The sequence below is a fragment of the Helianthus annuus genome, chromosome 8 (genome assembly GCF_002127325.2).
Source record: "Helianthus annuus cultivar XRQ/B chromosome 8, HanXRQr2.0-SUNRISE, whole genome shotgun sequence".
In the NCBI taxonomy this organism is placed as follows: domain Eukaryota; kingdom Viridiplantae; phylum Streptophyta; class Magnoliopsida; order Asterales; family Asteraceae; genus Helianthus; species Helianthus annuus.
The window spans coordinates 37597745-37623032 of NC_035440.2; the positions used below are offsets into that span (position 1 = coordinate 37597745).

The 25288-nt window shown below is 36.1% G+C and overlaps 2 protein-coding genes across 4 annotated transcripts; both read left to right on the forward strand.

The window, feature by feature from the left end:
- The first annotated feature begins 2784 nt into the window (after nucleotides 1-2784).
- On the forward strand, nucleotides 2785-8875 carry LOC110872701 (putative ABC1 protein At2g40090). Of its 3 annotated transcripts, none has more exons than XM_022121563.2 (12): nucleotides 2785-3169; nucleotides 4485-4639; nucleotides 4739-4864; nucleotides 4949-5044; nucleotides 5168-5268; nucleotides 5386-5422; nucleotides 5753-5971; nucleotides 6068-6179; nucleotides 6919-7010; nucleotides 7509-7676; nucleotides 8270-8383; nucleotides 8472-8875. In XM_022121563.2, the coding sequence occupies exons 1-12, from the start codon at nucleotides 2992-2994 to the stop codon at nucleotides 8670-8672; spliced, it is 1599 nt and encodes a 532-aa protein (XP_021977255.1). In that variant the 5' UTR covers nucleotides 2785-2991; the 3' UTR covers nucleotides 8673-8875. The 3 variants fall into 3 exon arrangements, with proteins under 3 accessions (XP_021977255.1, XP_035832530.1, XP_021977256.1); XM_022121564.2 differs by having other exon boundaries at nucleotides 3031-3169; nucleotides 4455-4639; nucleotides 8472-8863; XM_035976637.1 differs by lacking the exon at nucleotides 4949-5044 and having other exon boundaries at nucleotides 8472-8863.
- Nucleotides 8876-12611: 3736 nt separating this feature from the next.
- Nucleotides 12612-15862, forward strand: LOC110872700 (GDSL esterase/lipase CPRD49). Its single transcript, XM_022121562.2, has 6 exons — nucleotides 12612-12870; nucleotides 13399-13476; nucleotides 13691-13831; nucleotides 14978-15054; nucleotides 15150-15296; nucleotides 15498-15862. The coding sequence occupies exons 1-6, from the start codon at nucleotides 12760-12762 to the stop codon at nucleotides 15709-15711; spliced, it is 768 nt and encodes a 255-aa protein (XP_021977254.1). The 5' UTR covers nucleotides 12612-12759; the 3' UTR covers nucleotides 15712-15862.
- Nucleotides 15863-25288: the final 9426 nt, after the last annotated feature.

A 25288-nucleotide genomic window follows, 5' to 3' on the forward strand; every position in this document is an offset into this window, starting at 1 on the left:
AATAGGAGAGTTGATGCAATTTTCCAAGCATTTTATCGTGTGTTGTAATTTTAATGAAGCAACGAAGATTGAATATGCAAACCGCATCCGTCTTCTGTTATGATTCGAAACATTCCGAATAACTAGCAGAAGAACCCGACACGTCTTCTGCTAGTTACTCTTTTCTTCGATTTCAACGAGGTAACTTTCCTTATCTCCCGAACCGGTGATTTCTTATCCATACTATTCTTCATAGCCATATTCCCACTCACAAGTTGCTGATCTTTGGGTGGTGATTTACTCCCGAACAAACCATGCCCACCTTGACCAGAATAGATAAGCGTATCACTCGATCCACTTACATTCGAATAACGCTGAGAATCCACAACGCTTATGGCCAGATTCTTTCCTTCAATCTTGGGAAAACCAATGCCTGCTTGTTTTATTATCACGAAAGTACTGAATAACCGAGATAACAACTCCGATATTTATCACCAACTCATCTTTAGTAGTGTTTGTTTGAGAACCTGATTCAGATACACAACGGTCTCTTTGCTTCGTCCACTAGAACTATTTGTGTATGCATTCTTTTGGTAGTTAACAACGCTAATTAGAAAAAAAAAATCTGTAAAATTAATCATATCGATTGCTATAACAGGATGGATGTGACACACACAGATAGATAAGCTGTCACAGTTGTCAAGACTGTTTGTCGGGTTTCCAATGCTCACACAGGGTGATAAACAACGCTGATACGAACACATGTGTTTCGAAATAGGCTTTGTTCTTGGTTTAATGAAGTTACACGTAACATCTAGTTATATTCAGATTTAAACAATGCACGCCTCAACTGAGATAACGGACATCCATCAAGCTTAAAAAGAAAACTTGTGTTTCCCATAGTCGCAAAAGATTGCGGTTTGTATTTCGCATAGCCACCATTTCCGTAGTAAAAAACCGTTGCGGTTTGTATTTCGCATAGCCACCGTTTCCGTAGTAAAAAACGGTTGTGGTTTGCACATTCAATCTTCAATACTTCATTAAAATACCACTAGTAGAAGAACCCGACACGTCTTCATGTTACGGAGAATGTTCTAGAAATTGAAGGAAAAGGAAAAGATTTGTTGAAATCGAATTTGACAACTATGACAGCATATTAAAAGTAGCAATCACCTCCAATCATTTCCTGGTCAAATCACACACTATAAAGTTTAAAGTTATCGTGTGTTGTAGTTTGGAAAGATGACCGAAAAGAGATTTGAATAACAAACTGTGGAGAACTTGTTTGTGTCGGGTTCTTCTGCTAGTTACTCGATCAACAGACTGATCGGTAACGTTACTCTACTTATGTGCCGATTTAAGCGGCGTGTTCCGATCAATGTTGTTAAAGGTGATGAAGAGTTTAGAAACCCTAGAATGATGGTGTTTTTACAGGAAAAAACGTGATACTTGAAAAAACATCCTTATATACGGCCCATATACATTTGGTAACATCAAAAAGACAAAAACGTCCCAAAATAAATCCATTGAGCCGTATACGTTTTACAAGTCGTATAAACATGTATACGGCTCGTATAACTATATACGGGCCGTATATAGTAAAATCAAAAAAACATTCTCTGCGCATTTTCCTATTAAAAAACATTCTATACGAGCCGTATATTTGTATGTGGCCCGTATACTCTAGGAGATGTGAAAATAAGATATAGGAGGTGTGGGAACAAGGAGAGCCTTCTTTTAAGGCCAATATCCTTATTTTTTCAATTTCTTTTAACACTACACACCCAAACCCTAATTTTTAAACAAGTTTCAGCTGCCACACGTTTTTCTATCCAAAATCGTAGCCTGCAACCCAAGCATTCAAACAGCCATAAACCTGTGGTTGTGCAACGGCGTGTAGTTTTGTGGCGGCGGCGATGGATGGTGGTGGCTATGGTGGGTGGTGGCATTGGTTGACGATAGTTGTCGTGGCGGTGAATGTTGGTGCTGGTTACGGTGCCGGTGGTGGTGAGAGCTACTTACATGGTCGGATAATGGTGGCGTCAAGGTAGATTTTTCAATTAAGAGGAATAGTGCTTGACAATCCATTTTGACCCTATCCCTAGTTTTATCCCTAGTTTTAACTTCACCCATTCTGACTCATTCCTGGCTATACATCAACCTATTCTGACCCGTTTTAAAAATCTATCAGTTTCATTCCAACCCATTCTAACCCTTATCTCAAAATTTCCCCATCCAGATTGACCTAGGAGGTCATCTTAAAAGACCTATGTAGACCAAAAATTAGGCATCTGGGTTAGTTTTGCGAGGCCTAATTTTTAAGTTATGTAATGTCATTAATTTTAAGTTAATGATTAATTATTATTAATTTATTTTTATTTAAATTTAATAAATTTTATATTTTATATAATTTTTAAATATAAATTAATAATAAAAAAATGTGTCACGTGTCGGATAACGTCACATTTTCACACAGGCTCATTCTATACGCACCCCCCTATTACTTTCTACACCCCCCCTTGTGAGAGGAAAACTGTCGGTCCCACGCAGGCCCCACCTGTAAGTATGTGAGAGGAGGGGGGGGGGGTGTAGAAAGTAATAGGGGGGGGTGTGTATAGTAGCACCCTTTCACACATTCTTTTTCCACCACGCCACTTTTCTGACGTCGTTGACTTGACTTTCCACATGTGAGATAACGCTCAAGCTTCAAGTCCTTAATTTTGTCATTTATTTCTGATATTTTCATTTTACAATTTACCTTATTTTACAAGTTACAAAAGCATTTGAAAAAAAAAAAAAATTAGAATAGACAAACAAAAAGACGAAAACCCTACCTTGCAAATTACAGAGCATTCTGAAATTTTCATGGGTGTTCACGGTTGAAGCTTTCGTAACTCATCAATGACCTCGGTTAAAACAATACCCAAAACTATACATACAAATTCTTGCACCCAAAATAATCTTCTTTCTTGCTATTCACGTTTCATTGTTGCCTGTTAGCACCCACCCACCATGCGATCCATTTGGGGTTCAAAATTGAAGCTGGCCTTTGCTGCCACCGCCGTTGGCGGCGGCGTTGGTGCCGCTAAAATTGCAAACTCCGACGACCCTGCCACCGCCCTCAAGCTCTGTACCACCGTCCCTGTTCGCCTCTTTCGCCTCTCGGTCACCGCTGCTGCTATTGCTTTTGGTACATTTACTTCATTTATCTTCATGTTTTTGTTTTGGAGTTAATATTTTTTTTCTATTCAAGTTGTGTGCTTGATTGAGATTTGCTGAATCTTTATTTATTTATAAGGGTCTAAGATAATTGATCAAGATTATGTTGAGTTTTTAAGATAAGATTACTGCATGTTTCTTGATTTTTAAGACATCTTGAGTTTTTAATTTGACTAATCAAGATGTCTGAATAGCACTTTTAAATTGAATAATTTCGTTTGTATACGAAATTAGTAGTCAGATAAATTAGAGTTTGTTCAACAAGGATGAGATGTTCTTTTATGTGAAATCGAAGTGTTTATTTCATTGGTTAAAACAGACCATATGATGTTCTTTATATAGGCGTGGAACCATCATCGTAGTCTTGACCGAGTGTTTACTCCACACCTCTTAGGGGCTGTTTGGCAACTTCTGAATAGGTAAGTGTTGAACCAGTAAGAGGTCTGAACCATTAAGAGCTAATATAATGCTTAACCGTTCGGAGGCAAATGTCTGACCAATTCGGATAAGATGTCTTAACCACAGTTATTAAAGGCGTTAGGCGCACTCAAGGCGCATAGGCCTCGCCTGGGGCCTAGGCGTAAGGCGCAAAAAAAGCGCGGGACTGAGAAAAAAAAAGCGTACCACAAAAAAAAACTTCAAAATATTTTTATATAATAGAAAATTAATACTATTATTCAAATAAAATAAACTAAAGCTATTATATAACATTAAAAATCGTCTATTTAGTACCAAAAGTTATAAAATGCTAGTTTATTAGTGTAGAAAAGTAGTTTCGTTAGATAAAAGTAGAAATCTAGCTAGAATCTTGCCATAATTTAGAGAATTTGGCCGAAAACTCTCAAGAATCTAGGAATTTCGCCAGAATTTGCGCATGAACCATCGCCTGGAGAATTAAAGCGCAATTGCCTTGACTTAAGGCGCAATTGCCTCGCCTAGCTAGGAAATTGGGCCTAGGCACAAGAGACGATGGCTTTTAACAACTATGGTCTTAACCATTCAGACTCAGTATAATGTTTAACCATTCAGAGGCAAATATCTGAATCATTCAGACATCTGCTCGCGAAACAAACAGTCTGAACCATTAAGTGCTGAACCAGTATGAAGTCTTAACCATTAAGAGCCTCATAAAAGCTAAACAAACAGCCCCTTAGATTAGTCAATGTTTTTGCATTTGGTTCTAAGTAAATCCGGTTATACTAAAACGATATTCATGTCACTAAAATCACCAACACTAGCTTTTCGATCCAATGTAGATGACCAAAAGTAATCTTTTAATCATCTAGATTACGAGTATTCACTAATGGGATTGCCGGAAGATAGTGACGAGAGGGCAAAAGTTGAGCATGAAGTTCACACCAGAAGTGCACGTAGGCTTGAAGACCTATGTTTCAAAAACGGTGGAATTTATATCAAGCTTGGTCAACATGTCGGTCAACTGGTATAACCCCGTCCTTTCCATTAATTACCCGTAACTGAATTTTCTGAAACTTAGTTTTGATATCAAGATCCAACTGATAGTTATTGATTTTTCGTGTAGGACTACTTGGTACCACTAGAATACGCAAAAACAATGAGGGAGTCAATGTTGAATAGATGCCCAACTTCTACATATCATCAAGTGTGTCATGTTGTGAAGAAAGAGCTCGGTGGGACCCCCGAAGAGGTATATTAACATTAATCATATCATTTTCCATTTCTTTATTTTTAATTTTATATTTTGTCATTTATCTATACTTTTGGTTCTCAGATATTTGATGAGTTTGATCCTGTTCCAATTGCAAGTGCCTCACTTGCACAAGTTCATGTTGCTCGTACTCACGAGGGACAAAAAGTTGCTGTGAAGGTTTTTAACTTAAAACAATTCTCCAAAGATTTATTTTTTTTTCTTTTTGTTTATACGTAGAAGAGCTGCGTTAGTTTATATTAATCTTGAATTCATCATTTGATGTTTTTGTTGTCGTTTCAGGTACAACATACACACATGACAGATACTGCAGCTGCTGATTTTGCCACTGTGGAATTCATTGTGAACACTTTGCACCGTTTCTTCCCGTCTTTTGATTACAGGTTTATATCTTTTTTCGAGGGATTTTTGAATCATAAAAGTTAAGAGGTTAAATATGAAAGGTGATTTCAAGACTTACATTTTATGTTCTACGATCAAAAGTTTTGGTTTTGACGTAGGTGGTTAGTAGATGAAGTACGAGAAACATCACCGAAGGTTAGATTTGAACTTTTTTAGAGTAAAATGCCATTTTTGTCCCTTAGGTTTGGTCACTTTTGCGACTTTCATCCAAAGGTTTGTTTTTCCGCATCTGGGTCCTCGTGGCTTCAAAATCTTGCCATTTTCCTCCCTGAGATTTGGCAATTTATTGCGACTTTTGTCCCTCGAGGTTTGGCCCACAGGGACGAAAATGGCAAGATTTTGAAACCACGAGGACCCAGATGTGGAAAAACAAACCTTTGGATGAAAGCCGCAAAAGTGGCCAAACCTCAGGGACGAAAATGGAATTTTACTCTTTTATTAATAAGTCATAACGATGGTTGCCAGGAGCTCGATTTCTTGATTGAAGCCGGCAACAATGTAAAATGTATGGATAACTTTAGAAGGTTATCTCCTCATATCGCAGACTACGTGTACGCCCCTACAATATATTGGAGTCTAAGTACTTCAAAATTATTGACCATGGAGTTTATAGAAGGTCCGCAAGTCAATGATTTAAAGGGCATAAAAAAACTTGGAATTCGACCACATGACATTTCAAAATTAGTAAGCACGTCTCAAATATCTTTTCAATAATTAAATTTGAGTTTCATGCGGATTAATTGTTGAAGGTTTATTAGAGTTTGGTTTGACTCAATGTAGGTTAGTCAAACTTTTGCTGAAATGATGTTCAAACATGGATTTGTGCACTGTGATCCACATGCTGCTAATTTGTTAGTTCGTGTTTTGCCTTCAGATAGAAGTAGCTTTTTTGGTAAGCCATTTTGTTTCTTAGAATAATAATCTTAATATTTTTGAGCAAAATGCCATTTTTGTCCCTGAGGTTTGGCTACTTTTGCGACTTTCTCCAAAGGTTTGTTTTTCCGCATCTGGATTCAAAAGGTTTGAAATCTTGCTATTTTCATCCGACTTGTTAACTTCATCCATTTTTTAACGTTAAGTCATGGGCATTTTCGTCTTTTGAGACGATTTTTTTGTGATCGTTAAAGGGTTTGGAGAAAGTCAATAGAGGTGGATCTTTATTACTTATAGTGTTTCTATTAATAAAAAATGTCTAAAAAGACGGAAATGCCCCTCATTTAACTGAGAAAAATGGATGGAGTTAACGAGCAGGATGGAAATGGCAAGATTTCAAACCTTTGGATCCAAATGGGGAAAAACAAACCTTTGGGCGGAAGTCGCAAAAGTAGCCAAACCTCAGGGACGAAAATGGCCTTTTACTCGTATTTCTTAATAAAGTGAATTGGGAGGTCATAACTCATAAGTGTGTCAATACACTTTCAACCTGTTTCATTTTTAGTCAAATTTTGGATATTTTACAAATTTGACCCATTAAAGAAAAACATAACCCGAACCAACCCAGTTTTGGGTAACTGGTCGAAGTTGTCTTTTATAATATATCCCATCAAATATTTTTTGTACTTGTATTATTCTTTTATAACATTAATCATGTTAATTTGGGTTTAATATGGCTTTTTTTTTTCTGTGTAAAGGAAAACGTAAGCCACAATTGGTACTCCTTGACCATGGTCTCTACAAAGAACTTGACACTTACACGAGGACCAACTATGCTGCACTCTGGAAGGTGAATTTTTAACTTCTTGATTTTTTTTTTAATTTTCTTATTGGCATATATTTTAGCATTAGAGTAAAATGCCATTTTCAATCCTGAGGTTTGGCCAGTTTTGGGACTTTCGTCCAAAGGTTTGTTTTTTCACATCCGGATCCAAAAGGTTTGAAATTCTCATTTTCATCCAGCTCGTTAACTCCATCTATTTTCTCCGTTAAGTCAGGGGTATTTCTGTCTTTTTTTGTTAACTTAAAAGGGTTTTCGCATTATGCTAACTGCTAAATGCTTGTACATAAAGTGAAAAAGGCCGAATTTCCCTTTAAGTTAACAAAAAAAATCGAAAATGGTGAAAAATGGATGGAGTTAATGAGCTAGATGAAAATGGCAAGATTTCAAACCTTTTGGATCCAGATGCGAAAAAACAAACCTTTGGACGAAAGTCGCAAAACTGGCCAAACCTCATGGACGATAATGGCAATTTACTCATATGAAAAATATGTGACATTTTTACAGGCTTTAGTATTGGCTGATGTGAAAGGAATTAAGGAAAATTGCATGAAATTTGGTGCCGGAGAAGATTTGTATACGTTTTTTACAAGCATTCTTACTATGAAACCATGGGAGAGAGTTATTGATCCGGCTGTTGATCATTTGGCCATAAACGATCAATCAGATCTTCAGGTGAACTTTTCTTGTTGAAACATTCTGAAAGTCCATAGGTACTATTGGCCCATTTACTTATTAAGGCAAAAGATCAAATACAAATAATCTTAACATACTAAACATACAAATTGAAGGAAAACTCAAAAAGACAAGGTGGCATTTTTGTAATTACCACCAACTATCAAAGTTACTATACAAATGTGAACTCAACCAAAAATACCTAAAAAACACAATTTTTTTTTAAATATTTTTTTTATAAAAAAATCGCTACATTTTGTTAGCAAAAAAAAAAAATTATTTTTTTTGCTGCTACTAAAAGTAGCGATTTTTTAATAAAAAATGTTAAACAAAAAAATTAATTTTGTGTTTTTTTTTTTTAGATTTTTTTGGGGGGTTTAGTTTTTAGCATTTTAGCTTGGGGGGGGGGGGGGTTAGGTTTTTTAGGTATATTTGTAGAGTAACTTTGATAGTTATTGATAATTACAAAAATGCCACCTTGTCTTTTTGAGTTTTCCTTCAATTTGTATGTTTAGTATGTTAAGATTATTTGTACAAGAACTTTCCCCTACTTATTAATGGGGGTTGTGGTATATATATATTTTGTTTTGCAGATATACGGTCCTGAATATTTTTCTCAAGTCACAGAGCTTCTGCGTAGACTACCCCGTGTCATACTTTTAATGATGAAAACAAACGATTGCTTACGTTCGGTCAACAACGCATTGGTACATCTTTTTTCAAATCTCCACAAAATTCTTACTTGTTTATGATGTTTTTAACTTGTTTCAAATATCATCTTTTTTTCTTCGACAGTTGCAAAGGCCTTCTCTGGAGTCGTTCTTGATTATCGGTAGAGTTTCATCTGAGGCAGTTATCGAGGAGAAACAGTTACATGCCAAAACATTATTTAGCCGGATAAGTGTATGGTTTGAAGAGATCTCATTAGAAGCTCGGTTTATCTTAATGCGAATGGCCTTGTGGGCCCTACAATTCAAGAAATCTTTGAGCTTGTGAAGGCATACTTATACACCTAGACCAAGATAAAAGCATCTTTTACTATTGCAAATAACTGAGGTTTTGTTCTTTAATTCCTGCTATTTTTGGGAGACGGTAGGATTTTTTCGGCAGATTAGTACATAAAATGAGATCTTACTACTTGTACTTTTTGGACATAATTGAAGGGGAAAACCCCATTATTTGAGACACATATTGATCTCTCTTTAGTGAAAGATACAAGATATAAGAGTGGGCTAGGAAACATGTGTGGTTGTTTGTTATGTATTTATGTGTGATAAAATAGGCATACAAAGTTGATTGTTTTGTAGTATGTATTGACTTCCATGGTTGAATTTTGGAGTAGTATTGTTTTTACCGGAACCCGACCCGAGTTAACCTGAACCCGATTAAGATGGAACCCAAACAACCCGAACCTGATTAAGATTAAACCCAAAACCCAAAGGTAGTATCCGGTTTGGTCATTGGGTTAAGAAAAGGTTAAATATGTTAACTTGATTAACCTGAGTTTACATAAAAAAAGCCAATTATACATATACATACATAATCAAATAAAAGTCTGATTTTTACCCCATATGTTTTGTTTTAGTTGTGAACATGATGTTTTGTTTCGTTGTTTGTATATAGTATGTATGTGTTGGTTTTCGCTTGGCTGATACGATTTGACGTTTTCTTTTTAGTTTAATACGATTGGTTGATCTAGGTTTGGATTTGTGTTTATTTTATTTAACGTGTTTGTAGTTAATATATAATGTGTGTACTTTTTTTTTTGAACTGCCAAAGGATTCCATTAAAAACCACAGGGTCTAGCAGTAACTAGAACCCAAATTAGGAGAAAAAAAAAACAGATATATGGTGTAGATTGAGAAGACCAAAAAGAATCACCAATAACATAGCCAGAAGACCAAAAACATGAATACCAGACAAAACAGATAAATAACTAACCCGTAGCAAGGAACTCAAAACCCATACCAAACTCACGCATACTTGCCATCGCCAGGACATTACAACAAGAACACACCGACGACCATACCGCCTTTGCATACAAACACGAGACCGCAAGATGGTCCAAGTCTTCATTGTCAATACCACAAATAGAACATAGGAGGGGAATGAAATGCCTCTTAACCCAAAGAGAAGTAAACATTGCTATTTTCCCTTCCATCGCTCTCCATGCGAAGTAACGGACACTAAGCGACACCAAGTTATTAGTTTTGCTAAGAAAGAGTTAACACATGGATCATTTTACTAGCATGAAGAGTATGAAAGATGTCCGTCCAGATACACTCTGTCCGGTTGAAATGAGTATCTCGAGCATTAAACGTTTCCTCATTCTTCGCATTCCAAATCTCCCACGTTGCAACTTGCAAGACCGCCTAGATAACTTTCTTCCAAAGATTCCCGTGCTGATACAAAGCCACCCAAAAACTTCTTGAACAGAAAAGACTTGACTCGGCATAGGAAGCTTTAACCAAATAAAGTGTGTCCACCAAAACAGCTTCGCAAAAAAGCATTCCCACATAATGTGGTGTACTGTTTTGACACCGGTACCGCATCTTGGACAATCAATATTCTCCAGCACCACCCCCTACCTACATGCCCCAACCTAGAAGGCATTCGATTCAGACAAGCGCTCCAATAAAAAAAATATTTATTTTGGAAAGGATCCAACTATTCAATTGAGGCCACTGGATGTTACTTGGAGTAGCCGAGTCATGAATAAAAACCCTTAAACTAACCACCGAAAATTGTTCCATCTCGCGCCCCTGATCGATGTCGAAAGGTCGGTCAAAAACAAGTTTAAAAATTGGTCCTAAGTACCTTTACTAGCAATGGTAAGTAGGGTCGTCTCCACAGGGAATATGTGGTTAGTGTTGATTGTAGAAACCTAGATTAACTAAAAACTAAGAAAAACTATTGCTTTGATTAAGTTTTGAGATTTTTGATCGAGTATTATTGAGAAAGTTACCAATTTTAAAGAAAAACAACCACCTCCGGATTTCTGCTTCAATGATTCACCCAAACCCGTTTAATTAGATAGATACCAAAAGGTCTTGTTAATGGTTTAATTTGATTGATAATCAAAGACAAGTTTTTAATAATAACTTATGCAATTTAACTACCAAATCATAAGTGCCAAGAACCCACCCGATAATCAAACTACTCACGATGCAAGAAAACCGAATGCGAATGGTAAAAGATGAATAATTGTAACACGAACAATTCTTTTAAACAAAACTAAACCACAAGTATTCTTCAAGTTATGAAAAACAATCCAAAGAACTAAATAAACAAGGCTTGAGTTTCACATACATGAACCATCCACCCGGAGGTGGTCACAAAAGAATCTAGCTTTTCATCATCATGATTTGATCTTCTTGGTTGTCTTGGATGTTTGATTGCATGAAAGATTGATGAAAATTGAGTTTGAGAACTTGAATTTTCGTCCTTGGTAAGCTAAGGGGCTGTTTGGTAGCCTCTTAATGACCATTCAGATGCTATCTCTTAATGGTTTAAAACCTCTGAATGAATAAGAGGTAACCTCAAGTCTGAATGGTTAAGAGGTAACCTCTAAATGGTAAATCATCACATGTCACATTCTTCTACCTTCTCATTGGTAAAATTCTTAATAGTTTCATTAAGATGTAGCCTCTTAATGACCATTCAGAGGCTACCAAACAGCCCCTAAAAGCGATTAGGGTTCAAGGTTTTTGCGTTTGGGGTTGAAGATATATTTAAATAGGGTGAAATCTTGAATTTTTGTATGCTTATCTAATGTCAGGCGCAAGGTTGCGCCCCCGGGCACAAGGTTGCGCCCCTGACTGATGTCATCTGTATTGCGTCAGAACTGACATCAGGTTGCGCCAGACTGGTTTCTTTCCCTTTTTCGCATTTTTCAACTCCAAACTTATGTTTAAGCTTCCAACCTTCATAATGTTTCCCGAAAACCTCCCGTTTAGCTTCAAAAGCCATCCGTTAAGCTCTGGGTACTTACAAATCAAAACATACTCAAAGTAACCATGTTTTATGATAATAAACACTTAAAACCTTATATTTACACATGTTAAAACAATGTTATTTACCCTTCTATCACACTTGCAAACCCAAAACATCTTTTTTATTAGTAAAGGAGACCCCATAAGCAATTGTTCCAAAACTCTTAGCTGGTTGAGCTCAAAACCCGGGCTTCAAAACACACGCATTCGCCTGTAACCATGATTGTAAAAATCCCGATTAGGTGCCGATAATCCCCGATTAGTCCCCGATTAATCAAATTAATCCCCATGAACTTTGATTAATCCCCGATTAATCGCTAGTCTCCACCCCGCCGCCCGACTAGCGATTAGTACAACACTGCCTGTAACTAATGCAACTTTCTTTTGCAAGAACTAAGATTTGTACCACTCATCTCTAGTAAATGCAATGTGTGATGTATTTATTTTTATTTACGTTTCAATAAAAATTTTGTTTAAAATCGAACGAGTCAAATATATTTGGTTTTTTTTTACCGTGGTTAAATGAACCGATATGATCTGAAGAACATTGGTACTGTATTAGTGTTTTTATAGTTTCCACGACACTTCAGTATAAATTACATTAAAAACAAAGATGTATTTGCGGTAGAGTATTTTTTTAGTATCGCAAGCTATACCGAGCGTCGGTACCGTGACGAAACGAATCAATAAAATCATACGGTATTTTTTTATCATTATTTAAGATCTATGTAAAACATATGTCGATTGCTATTTCAAGTGACGGTATCATATGAGTATTGTAATAAATTGAACGGATAGCTAGCGAAAACCCTAGCGTAACATAGGGGAATCCCACCAAGTTAAATACATTGTATTTAAAAAAAATAAATATATATTTGAATGAATTAAATAGCTTGTTTGTTTAACAATGAGAGTAAGTGCGATCCTAACTTTAAAAAGGAGCACCCACCACAACCAAAGCATGCGATTATAGATAGTATTACGCCCATCATCACCTGTCTGTCTTCATCCACCGTTAAGAAGAGAAGAAGAAAAAAAAAACCTATATATATTTAAGTTGGATCAGCTGGCGGAATCTTGTAGAGTTAGCGATGGTGGGACCAGAAAGGCCACAGATAGTATTGTTTGGATCATCGATAGTTCAGCTGAGTTTCAGCAATGATGGCTGGGGTGCCATTCTCGCAGATGTCTATGCTCGTAAGGTATTTATTTCTACTTTCTTCTTCAGTTACTTACTGTCATCATGTTCGGTTTTTTGTTTATTGCTAAGTAATTGCATTATTTGGTGTGTTTTCTAGAGTGAATAATTGATTTCAACTTTCAAGGGAGAGATGAATGAACAGGGGTAGTTTGGTCAAATCACACAAATATTAACACAAGCAATGGATTTATTTAGTGCTATTATCTAACTAATCTAGTAATTAAACTTATGTGTCATGCCGGTTGATTAGGCGGTTATTACGGTTGTAAATTGTAATCATACTGGTTCAACTAGAGGGACATGCTCCTTAGAAAAGTATTAATACCATTACCCTCAATTGTAAACTTATTTAGTTAATGCAATTTCTGTCTATTCTCTTACTGAATATTTCCTTCGAATTTGTATTTTCATTCGACTGGTTGATCCTGATACCCTATAATTGACTCTTTTTAAATTTATAGCATGACTTTGAAAATTTTTATGTTCAGTAGTTATATGTATAAACCATATATGTTGTTATTAACTACAGGCGGATATAGTGTTGCGAGGGTATAACGGATGGAATTCCACACGCGCTGTCAAAGTCCTCGATCAAATTTTCCCAAAGGTTAGTTACCCTTCAACAGCCACTTGAAACTTGTATCTTTCTGTTTAATCTGTTTTAATCATTTTTTATTTGCTGGGAAAATGGGATTTATGACATGATTGATTTTTCTGGTATATATAGATACAACACAAGCTAAGCTAATGGAATAATATATTCTGATTTATTCTTACAAGTGTCTATTCAAGTATACATTTCTTGTTTTATTATCATGTAGGATGCTGCTAGCCAGCCTTCACTGATCATCGTTTACTTTGGCGGTAATGATTCAATGGAACCTCACCCGTCTGGTTTAGGCCCCCATGTCCCTCTTCCTGAATATATCGAAAACATGAGAAAAATTGCTACTCATCTCCAGGTACCATCTTCAAACACAACTTGAAGTCGTATAATCAACTTTTTATGTTAGAATATACAAACACATTTCTGGATCTCGTTATATGATTATTTAACCTAGCTTAAGAGACTTTTCTCCCATTTCACAAAATGTTTCCTTTTTTCATAAAAAAAAGTTCTTCTGCTCATTTTGTGATTCATCTATTGATTACTTAAATAGGTAAAAGATCAAATAAAAATAAAATAAACGTACGAACTGTACGAATTGAAAGAAAAGTCAAAAAGTGGCGGTGGCAATATGGTAATTATCAGCAATTTCAAAAGTACTGTACTGGGGAAAAGCAAAAAGTGGCGGTGGCAATCTGGTAATTATCAAAAACTTCAAAATTACTCTAGTAGGGTAATTTTGAGCATCTGTAGGGTAATTTTGAGCATCAATAGGGTAATTTTGAGCATCTGTAGAGTAATTTTGAGAAATGTAGGGTAATTATCAAATTACTATAGTAGAGTAATTTTGACTTCAGTAGGGTAATTTTGGGAAATGTCTTGTAGAGTAATTTTGTTAGCATTTAGTTATGGGGTTTAGCTTTATGGTTTAGTTTTTAGCTTTTAGTTTGGGTTGGGGGGGGGGGGTTAGGTTTTTTTAGGTTTTTGGGGGTGGGGTGGGGGGGGGGGGGGTTAGGTTTTTTAGGTTTTTGGGGGTGGGGGGGGGGTTAGGTTTTTTTAGGTTTTTGGGGGGTGGGGGGGGGGTTAGTGTAATTTTGATAATTACCCTACACAACCAAAATTACTCTACTTGAGCTTTTACAAAATTACCCTACAGAAGTTCAAAATTACTCTACTAGAGTAATTTCGAAGTTGCTGATAATTACCAAAATGCCACCGCCACTTTTTTGACTTTCTTTCACTTCGTACGTTTCGTACGATAATTTTATTTTCACAAGAACTTAACTCTACTTAAATAATCACAATTTCTGTAACACACCACGTTTCGTTATTTGATAATTAGGACTTCATATAACGAAAGAAAAAAAATCTAAACATCATCTTATATAACGACTCGTTATCTTACAACTGATTTATGGTATGATTCTTCAGTATCACATAATTACTTTCAAAGAGACACATCCAAACACACCCTTAACATTGACATCAATTTGAAAACCAGGGTCTTTCAGACACGACACGCTTAATTTTCCTCGGTTGCCCACCCGTGGATGAGGTCGGACTTCGCGAGAACACAAGGTACTTTCATCAATATTTTTTTTATTTTTTTTATTTTTTTTATTTAAGCATTATAATCTAATTAAAACTAATGGTGTACTGTCATGTACAAACAGCTCAATCTTAAGGGAACATGTTCGAACAAATGAGTTATGCCGGATATATTCAGAAGCTTGCATAGAGTTGTGCAATGAGATGGGGATAAAAGTTATTGATCTTTGGACAGCGTTTCGAAAACAAGATGATTGGTTAACTTACTTTACGTAAGCGTTCTTACATACCATGTATTTTATTCCATTATTATTTTAATTAATGTAAATAAATATTATACGACCATATTTTGAAATGTTTAAATCTTAACTGTTTTATCTAAAAGTTTACATTTAACCTTTCGACATTATTACTGATGTAGAAAGTTTACCTTTTGCAATACAATCGGGGTAACTTTCAACGCGTTTTTGCAGGGATGGGGTTCATTTATCAGGTTCAGGAAGCAAGATAGTTGCTGAGGAGATACTAAAGGTGCTTAAAGAAGCCGACTGGAAACCAAGTCTACACTGGAAATCTATGCCTACTGAATTTTCAGAAGACTCGCCTTATGATTTAGTCTATTCAGATGGCAAAACGACGCTAAACCCGTCTGATTGGACCTTTCACCGAGAAATCCAATGGGACTAAAAACATGATGGATATCATAGGTTCAAAACATGCGCATCCGACTGTAACAAATGTAACACTTTATTTTGCAATAACTAAGATTTGTAGCAGTGACCTTAATTATATGCAACATGTCCCATTGTCAATCAAATTCCTTTTTTACATGCATGCATCATGAATGATGTTTCATAGTTACTAGATTCATGGCTACCACTGCTAAAAAGGATCAATTTAATCTGTCTCATGGCCCAACCCACTACCATGCCCCACTTTATCTTGGCCCAATTTCTTTCTTTGATCAACATCTTCTTGGCCCAAAATGAATAATATTGGTTGGTATGAGACCTAAATGTTACAAAAGTTATCTTATCTAACATCCCTATCATGTTTCTGTAGGACCCGTATGCCCAAACCCTGGGCGGCTTATAGCTCGGTGATTATGGAAATGAGGGAAAGACTCCTGACCGAATGGTCTCGAGTTCGATTCCTGATCCACCCGGGTTTTACCGGCTTTGCATTGTCGTGCCCTCGGGCGGGTGCAAGGTCGGGTTTTCCCTGGAACTGGTGGCATGGTGGGCTAGGGGCTCCGTGCGTGCATGTTGGGCTGCCGTGGGCTACCTTTCGGCCAATGGATGCCGCCTACGGAGTACCCGGCGATTCTTATGTTGGACGTTCAAAAAAAAGGACCCGTATGCCCAAGAAACAACATATGACAACATTTTGCCTCTGACATATGGTCCCTAAAGGGTCACACATCGAGCAACGTTAATTAGTCAAGTATGCGTGTTAAATGTGTCAACACGACTAAAGATCTTTTGCATAAATTATTAAGTCAAATAATTATTACAATGTTTACAAAACATTAATTGTGTTATGAATGCACCATGATGTGGTGACTCTCCACATATGTAACCACCATCTCTTCATGTCCTTTGTATTAATGTAAGAACACTATATATAGAGTTCTTTGTATTGCATGTTGATATTTCAATGAAAAAGAATTCATATTCACTTATACTCTATAGTCTTGTTCTCTCATGTTTAGTATAGTTGTATATGGATTGCTAATAGATCTTCATATCCATGATTTGGTTTTTCTTTCATCCATTCAGGTAACAATACACAAAGCTCATATTTCTACTTAGTAATTGTTTTATTATTTTAGACATCTTTAATAATGTTATCGTATCCATGAAAAGTGAAATTAAGAGTAGAAACAATTGACCTGCAGCCTTTTATTGTTTTGTCCTCATTTTATTGTTTTTGTATATAATCATAACTAGAAAATTTGGATTCAGTTTTGTGAATATTTTGATGACATGAAAGTAACTGAGGAGAAAATGACTGAAAAATAAATTATATTTGATTTGTTTTCAAAAAATAAATAAATAACAACGTCTACAGCCTTTGAAGATTATTTTTTTTTCATGCAATTGCTTACGTTCTTCATTAGCATCAAATAAAAAATGTGTGACTTCTACTTTATAAAATCGGACTCTTTCATGCCATTTACTACATTTTAGATTTGTAGTATTTCAGATTTCCCCCAATATCATCATTAAGTCATCATGACTCGTGACCTCATTATTTTTTTATGTATATTTTTTTTCTTTTGGTTGTTCTTATATGGGCTCGATGAAAATCTTGCCTAGGTTAACTAGTAATAATATATTATTCTTCCATTATAAATGTATGAAAGTTTAAATGTTATATATATGGTATTTACATTTGCTAGTAACGGGTCAATATGATCATCAACATGCACATAAATTATTTGTTTGTATTAAGAATTATTTTGACATTTTAATTTCAACTAAGAAATTGTATTTAAGATGATGAGCCTAATAAACTTTGCTTGAAAACAAGTTAATTTGCATATATCTAATTAATATTTGCCGAAGAAACCTGATTTTCTATGTATTTAATCGGCCACATACTTTACCGGTTGAAATCTCGTTAGAATTGATAATTTGATATACATAATCTAGAATTATGCTTTTGTGTTTGGCCGATTGCTTTCTAAAACCACCAAAGAAATTGAAGGGGGGTTAAGAAGAAACGAGATGGTAACTAATTACTATAATTCAATTTTTAAATTAGCCATAAAGAGCTATAAAGGAATCATTTAAATTAGCCATAAAGAGCTATAAAGAAATCATTTAAAGTGGCAGTTAACATTCCCTATTAGTTTATATCATTAATAAAAAGTTTGTTAGCAATTTAGATAAGTTTTACATCTTTGCCACTTCATTATATTCTTTCAACACTTTTATATATTATTTTCATTTACGTTTTTCATCATAACACATGTTTTAAAGGTAAAATAACTTTTGCATGTATGATTAGTTACATTAAGCATCAATCATCTTTATTATTATTATGATTATTCATTCTGATATTCAAAAAGTAAAAGTGTGACACTTTGTTGCCTTTCTAGTTCATAAAGTAATAGCTTATAATAATATTAAATTCTACATATAGTGACAAACTCTTGAGTAGAGTTATTTATGTCACTTGTTTAATTTTCTATTAATATAATAAACTTTTCATGTTGTGTATTGATGTCTTTTATGACAATTGATTAAAGATTTTATGGCAAAATTAAGTACTTTTCATGAGGTGTATTGATGTCTTTTATGACAATTGATTAGAGATTTTATGGCAAAATTAAGTACTTTTCATGTGGTGTATTGATGTTTTTTATGACAACTGATTAGAGATTTTATGGCAAAATTAAGTACTTTTCATATGGTGTATTGATGTCTTTTATGACAATTGATCAGAGATTTTATGGCAAAATTAAGTAGTTTTCATGTGGTGTATTGATGTCTTTTATAACAATTGATTAGAGATTTTATGGCAAAATTAAGTCTCTAATTATGTTAGACTTTTCACCACCCATGACTCTTGCATACTTAGTAGGCTATGTGCCTCTTTTGATGTGGCTAGTTGAGGTTATGTGATGAAAAGATTATTTATATTGGTTGAATAAAACAATTTTCATTTATCAAACCTCAAATATGCTTATAAAGTAGTAATATTAATAATATATATATATATAAGGTTTGAAACAACCAGAATGAAGGTTGTGTGGCTCTAAGCCATTCCTTAAGGTAAATGCAATGATAGATTAGTGAAAGGTCGAGGTCATGTACATAACAAAAGCAATTGTAATGATAGCACTATGAAAGTTGTGTGGTTATAATCCATTCCCTAAAAGGGAACGTGATGATATAATGATCGTTATAAAGGTCATGATCATGGTAAAAGATGAGGGAAATCTTTTTCTTATGTTTGTTCTCTTGTTCATAAGTAAACTACTATGATGTTAGTTACTTAAACTGATAGATAATAATTCATTTGAGTTAGTGTTGATGCTCATTTATACTGAATTTCACATGAATCCTAAATCAATGTTGAGAACCCGAAGTTCTCCCAAATGTATACAAAGTCCCGTTTGTTTTAATAATGATTTTTCAAGTTCAACCCAAACTTTAGTTCATCGCACTTGGCGTTTTTGGCTAACATATAGCCTAGTGATGGAAAACCTTATGAATAGTACATGTTTTCCCTCTAAACAAAGGCTAAAACTATAATATTTCACGTGGTAGAGACGCTATTGATACTATTTCACGTGTTAATAGCATATTAAATGCTCCAGAAGAGCATCGATAGTTTACACGCTGATATCGAATTTTGTAATTCATAATGCATCATATTCTAGTGTACACCGAAGAAATTTATTAAGTTTCCACTATGTTTGAATGAAAAGTCATCACCTTGGAATGGTGTAAAAGAAAATGTACCAAATATCTAAAATATATCATATAGTAAATATGGCCAAGAAGACTATATTAGAAGTTACTAGAAATGATACTAATTTTCCACAATATTCCATTAAATCAAATACGGTGAGTAATCAAAAGTTACTAGAATATTTATACGTTCACCACATGGCATGACCAAATAGGTCATCAAGATTATCAAACATGCTAACCGGTACCTTAGCACCTCTAAGTAATCTAAAAACATTGCTCCCAAAATGCCTTATCATATGTCTAGTTAGTTTTTTTTGTGGCAAAAAAAAAAAAAAAAAAAAATTTGCCATTCCAAACAATAAACTCCTACAAACAATCCCTCTTATATGGGACCATTGAAATGTACAGTTGTGTGGATTATGGCATTCATACATGGTTACATGTGAGTTTTTAGCTACCCGTATGTAGCATATGCCCAACACTATGGAACGTTGTTTTTTTTTGACATGGTCTAACACGGTTCTTTGACAACCCAAATTGTAGGGACCATTGTTGGGCACAATGTGAAATATAGTGAGAGGCATACGTAGTCGAGACGGAATTCGTCGATTGATTATATCAATTCAAAACCAACTGCTTATCACAAATACTCCCCATTACAACTGGTCTCCTGAAGAGAACCAAGTTTCCATTTTTTATATATATTTTGTTGTGCAGCCTATGTACCAATAGCACCACCATAACATATAAAATGGGATATGTACATCGTATTCCCAGTCTTAGGGGGAGACAAGAAAATGAAAGACTGGTAACAAAAAAAAATGCATCATCTTATATATCGACCCCTGAAGTAGTCAATGCAAATCTAAAGTCCAAAAGAAAGAGCATGTATTTGCAAATAATAACAAATGAAATACAAGATGCATTCACTAACACAAATAAGGTGACAAAGTCACATCTACCAGCTTAAACTTATCTGCTCGAATGGAAGTACTCAAAAAATGATTATCATATTAATAAATTGTGAGAGATAAATCGGTTCCAAAAAGATAAAACCCACAAAACACAAAAAAAGCATAGTAACGCAGTTGGTGTAACCCAAAAAAGGTGGCACATAAAACACCATAAGTGGTTACATACAAAACCCTAGAAGTGGTTGCATACTAAACCTTAAAGAAGGTTGTTGTCAAAACCCCAAAAGAGGCTAATGGAGTTCTAAAAGAAACTCTAGTACCAAACAAATATGAGATCGCGATGAATTATGTACAAAATAAGTACAATATGGAACCGTAATGAAACACGTGTAAAATGATATATTTGATTATGCTATAGCAATAGATGTAATCGATGAAAAAAAAGGATTACGTATATAGAAAGTGTGCAAGAGTGTACACACACAAATAGCCAAAATGGCTACATGACTTAAGGTTGAACTAAATTTGCCCGACAAACTAAACGTTTTCGAACCAGTGGTTCGAACACCCATAGACATCAAACCAGTAGGTTATAAATAGGTGTCTTTAAATAAAAGGAAACGTAAATAATAAGTTTTTGCGATGTAAGGCACACATTTTAACATAAAGATTTTTCCCAAATCCCAGCAGTTGATTACGAGGAAACGTATACCCCTGTAGTGGATGCGATAATCTTTAAATGTTTAAGCGGCCTCGCAATCTCAGAATGACTTCAGATAAAACAACTTATGGATGTCATCACCGTATACATGTACGAGACAATTGCAAATGACATCTGTATGAAAACCCCCTGAAGGCTTAAAAATGTTCAAAGCGTTATGAATCAATAACCCCATAGGTGTTATATACATGTGTTGGATCTGAGTTTGATTTTGATTGTATTTTGTGTTTGTAATTAAAGTGAAAATGGATGAGTGTGCAGCGGAATTTAAGATGGAAACAAACTTTGCATACAATCAAACGAGAGTAATACTCTGATCAAACATCTTTACACAATGAATCGGAAGATTGAATTTATTTCAGTAACGATTACAATGATTGATGAATGAATGCAAACTCCCCCTCAGCCAGAGCTCAGTTGTTTGTTCGTGCAAAGAAGACGATTGTGCAAAAGAGCTAATAGAACAGTACAAAGTACTGAACTATTTATAGGCACTTGCAAACTACTGAGCATCTTAGCTGACGTCACCATGAAAGTGACATCTAACCTCCTAACAAACTCTAACCTCTGATCTATACAAACACTGCTGTGTTAACTACTGCTATTACATTATAAAACAAAGCAGACTATTGATCAGCTGCTGCAACCTTCTACTGCTGTGAACCCAACAGTACTTGTCCGGATCAGCAGAGCTTGACTTAAGGCAGTAGATTGAATCAGCAGGGCTTTAGTCTTTCATCAGGTCTTTACTTGAGCAGCAGTTGTAGGTCAGCATTTAGCAAGATCAGCAGATAGGAGGTCAGTAGTTGTTGAAATCACTTTCAAGGGGAGAGATTTGTATGTAAACATCTGCTTATTTAGGATCCACTGCTCTGATCCAGTTTTGGCTTTAATTAGCTGTTCCTCTGATAGGGTTCAATCCCAACAATCTCCCCCTGGAACAGATAATGCCAAAACTCTTCATTATTGTGGACATTTATTGCCTCATCAACAGTTCCCTTATTTGACCTTTAAACTATAGTTCAAAGTTAAGGGCATCTGTGTCTTCATCATCCCTGCTAAGTGGAAGATCAAGGAGATCCTGCAAATCTTCAAGACTCAGGCCAAGAGCTTGTTCCCTTGATATTTTCTCCACTTCTCCACCAGACCTGAGCAAGGTCAATACGCAGGTCTGCTTGTCAGTTTCCCACTTTTGTATTTTTGAGCCTGGTGGGTTTCTTGGGAGATGTTTATTTGCAGAGGTATTTGGTGAGGCTGGCCTGTTCATAACTGGCTGAGCAGTATGTGCAGATTTTTCCAGTTCAAATTCTTCTTTCAACATTACCAACGTGCCTGTTTGTACAATGGCTCTTCCAGTAAGAATTTCTTGAACTGTTTCAGCTCCCAACTGTTTGTGTGTCCTTCTTTTGTAGATGGCTGCACCAGTTGGAGCAGTGGTTCTCCTGTTTTGCAGCTTTGATGGTCTTTTTGAAACCTCTGCTTCAGGATAGTCAGGCTTTTGAGGAACTTTTGGATCTTTCTTTCTTAATTCCTCCAACCTTTTGTAGGTTGTCCTGACCACATCTTCTTTCCATCTAGCAATTTGTCTTTTGTTTCCATATTCAGCAGCAACCAGTTCTTCTCTCATTCTTTTCAGTTCCACCTGTATGTCAGGTGCATTCTTTCTAAACTTTGCCCAGTCAGGAGGAGTGTGAGTGACTTTCCTTTTTATCATGTCTTGAATTCTTGCTGCTTCAGTTTCAAGCTCAGGAACAGTCCACTCTTTGTACATGTATCTCTCTCCTTTGTACTTCTTGTGAGCCATTATGCTTTCAATGTAGTCTTTCTTCAAAGTTTCAGCTGCTCTTTCTGAAATTTGTTGACTGACATTTTTTGCAAATCGTTCTAGGGAGCTGACTTGTGTGAGCAGATATTGATAGTGTCTAGAAATTTCTCTGTCAGATTTCCCTTGTGTGTTTCTCTTTGAGATATCCTCCGCTTGCCTGGCCTTGATCTTCAAATATTCATCAACATTTTTAGGCCAGGGATATCCTTTTATTGATGGCAACCTCCTTTTGGCAGGGTCATCCTCATAGTAAAAAGATTTTATTTCTTCTCTGACAGCTTCAAGTTCAAGAGGAAATTGAACACCTGCAGGAGGTAAGGGCTTGTGCATTTGAACTGAAGAGATAGCAACTGGTTTTGGTATTGTGACAAGAGCTAAAGATTTTGAAGATATTTGAGGTGGTGAAGTGTCATCATCTTTGAGAATTAGCCTTCTCTTCTTTGTTTGAGGAGGGGCTGATGATGTTTTGGATGGAACAGTGGTGGTGGTTGTAGTGGCAGTGATTTGTGATAGACAAATAGTTGTTGAAACAACTGGTGTTCCAACCACTGTTGTCTTTACAGCAGATGTTGTAACAACTGCTGTCTTCTGCCTTTTGGCAGGAGGTGATTTTGTTTTTGGTGGTGATGGTGGTAAGGCAGTGGATGTGGTGTGTGTTGAAGTGGGAGCAGATGTTGAAACCACTGAAGCACCAACAGTAGTAGGTACAACAGAAGTTACAACAGCTGTTTTATGTGGTGGTTTTGAAACAGACTTTGAACGTCTGCTTGGAATGGATTTGGGTAGCCTTACTATTTTTGTAGGCTTCTTCTTTTCATCAACAAGATTTTCATTATCTTTTGACCCTGAAGTACCCTGATCCGGATAATCCACCCTGGCTTTCCTTTTGGCCTCTCTATCTCTTTTTACACTTGCAACTGCTTCTGCAAGTGCATTTGTGGTCACATCTATTTTCTTGCTTCCATCTGGCAAAGGGATCTGTTTGGTCCTATTTGCATTTTCTGGTGCAAGGTAGATACCATCCTCTATTCCCTTCTTTTTCCACTCCTGAATTTTGTCCCCTTTTTTGGCATTATCTGGGGGAAGTTGATCAATGAAGAGAACTGATGGAGGAGCAGTGCCAGTGGTGTGCAGGATCTGAGTTTTGAGAGCCTTTAGATTAGCCTGAGTGTTTTTGAACCTTGACTCCATTGCATTTCTCAGCTGTTGGACATGTTTTTCATGTTGCTGATCTGCTAATTGTGCTTAATGATGGAGAAAAGGTTGAAATAGATTCCAGAGCTCATTTGTAGCAGATGCCTGTTGTGGAGCAGGTGCTTGAGGTGGAACAGCAGTGGATTGCATCTTTTGAGTTTTCAACACCTGCTGTAACATGTTTTTAAGATCTGCAACAGATGTATCCAACTTTTCAATTCGTTCCGTCAAATCCTGATATTTTAAATCATCACCCAATTTAATGGGATCATCTGATTTCCCACAAACAGTGGTTTTATCAGTGGTAGAGGTAGGGAGTTTACTCCAAATATTAACCACTGATGCCCCTTTTTCTTGGTACTGGGGTCTTCTTCCTTCAACACTTGACAACCTTTTGATGTTGCCAATAGGATAAATAAATCTACTGGTGGTTGGCAGAGATGCTATGAAAGGAATTGCCTCCAAGGAAGTCTTATTGATGTAACCACTGTCCAACTGTAAACCAGTGGGTTCAACAGTTGTAGTGGCTGCTTCACTTGGATTACCACCAAGAGTTACTTGTAACTCAAGGGGTGTAACCTCCTCAGGTTGTGTTGGTGGGTTAGCAAGGAATGATACATCAGGCTCAGTCAGTTGTTGAGGTATATTCTCATTAACAGGTGATTGAGAAGGACTGAGTAATGCCTGGTTCAAATCGATTGCATCAAACAAAAGTTGCGTTTTTTGGTGGAATTGTGGATGTGAAGTTGGGTGTAGAAAGAGGATTTGCCCCGGACATTGGGCTGTGGATGAGTGTTTCCAGAGCATCATAATGTGGTGGCCCTTTGTGTACAACCTGTTCTTTTTGTGAAGAAGCAGGAGGAGTTTTGGTTATGGGTTGAGATATTTGTACCAACTGCTGTGAGGAAGTAGCAGCAGCGGTTTCTTGTGACATTTGTGTTGTCACAGGCAGTAGCTCTGGTATCTCATCCTCCAGAGTTGCCGTTTTGATTGGTTTGGGGGGTTTTTGATTTTTCTTTTTGTTTGGCTTTTTGGGATTGGTAGGTGTGGGTTTCAAAACAGTTGGTCTGCTGCTTTGATCACCTAGAGCAGTGGGCTCAGCAGCAGATACCTGAGGAGCAGTGGTAGCTGCTAAATTCTGCTCAGGCACCTCTGCTTGTGTTTTGCAAGGTGCTAACATTCTTGA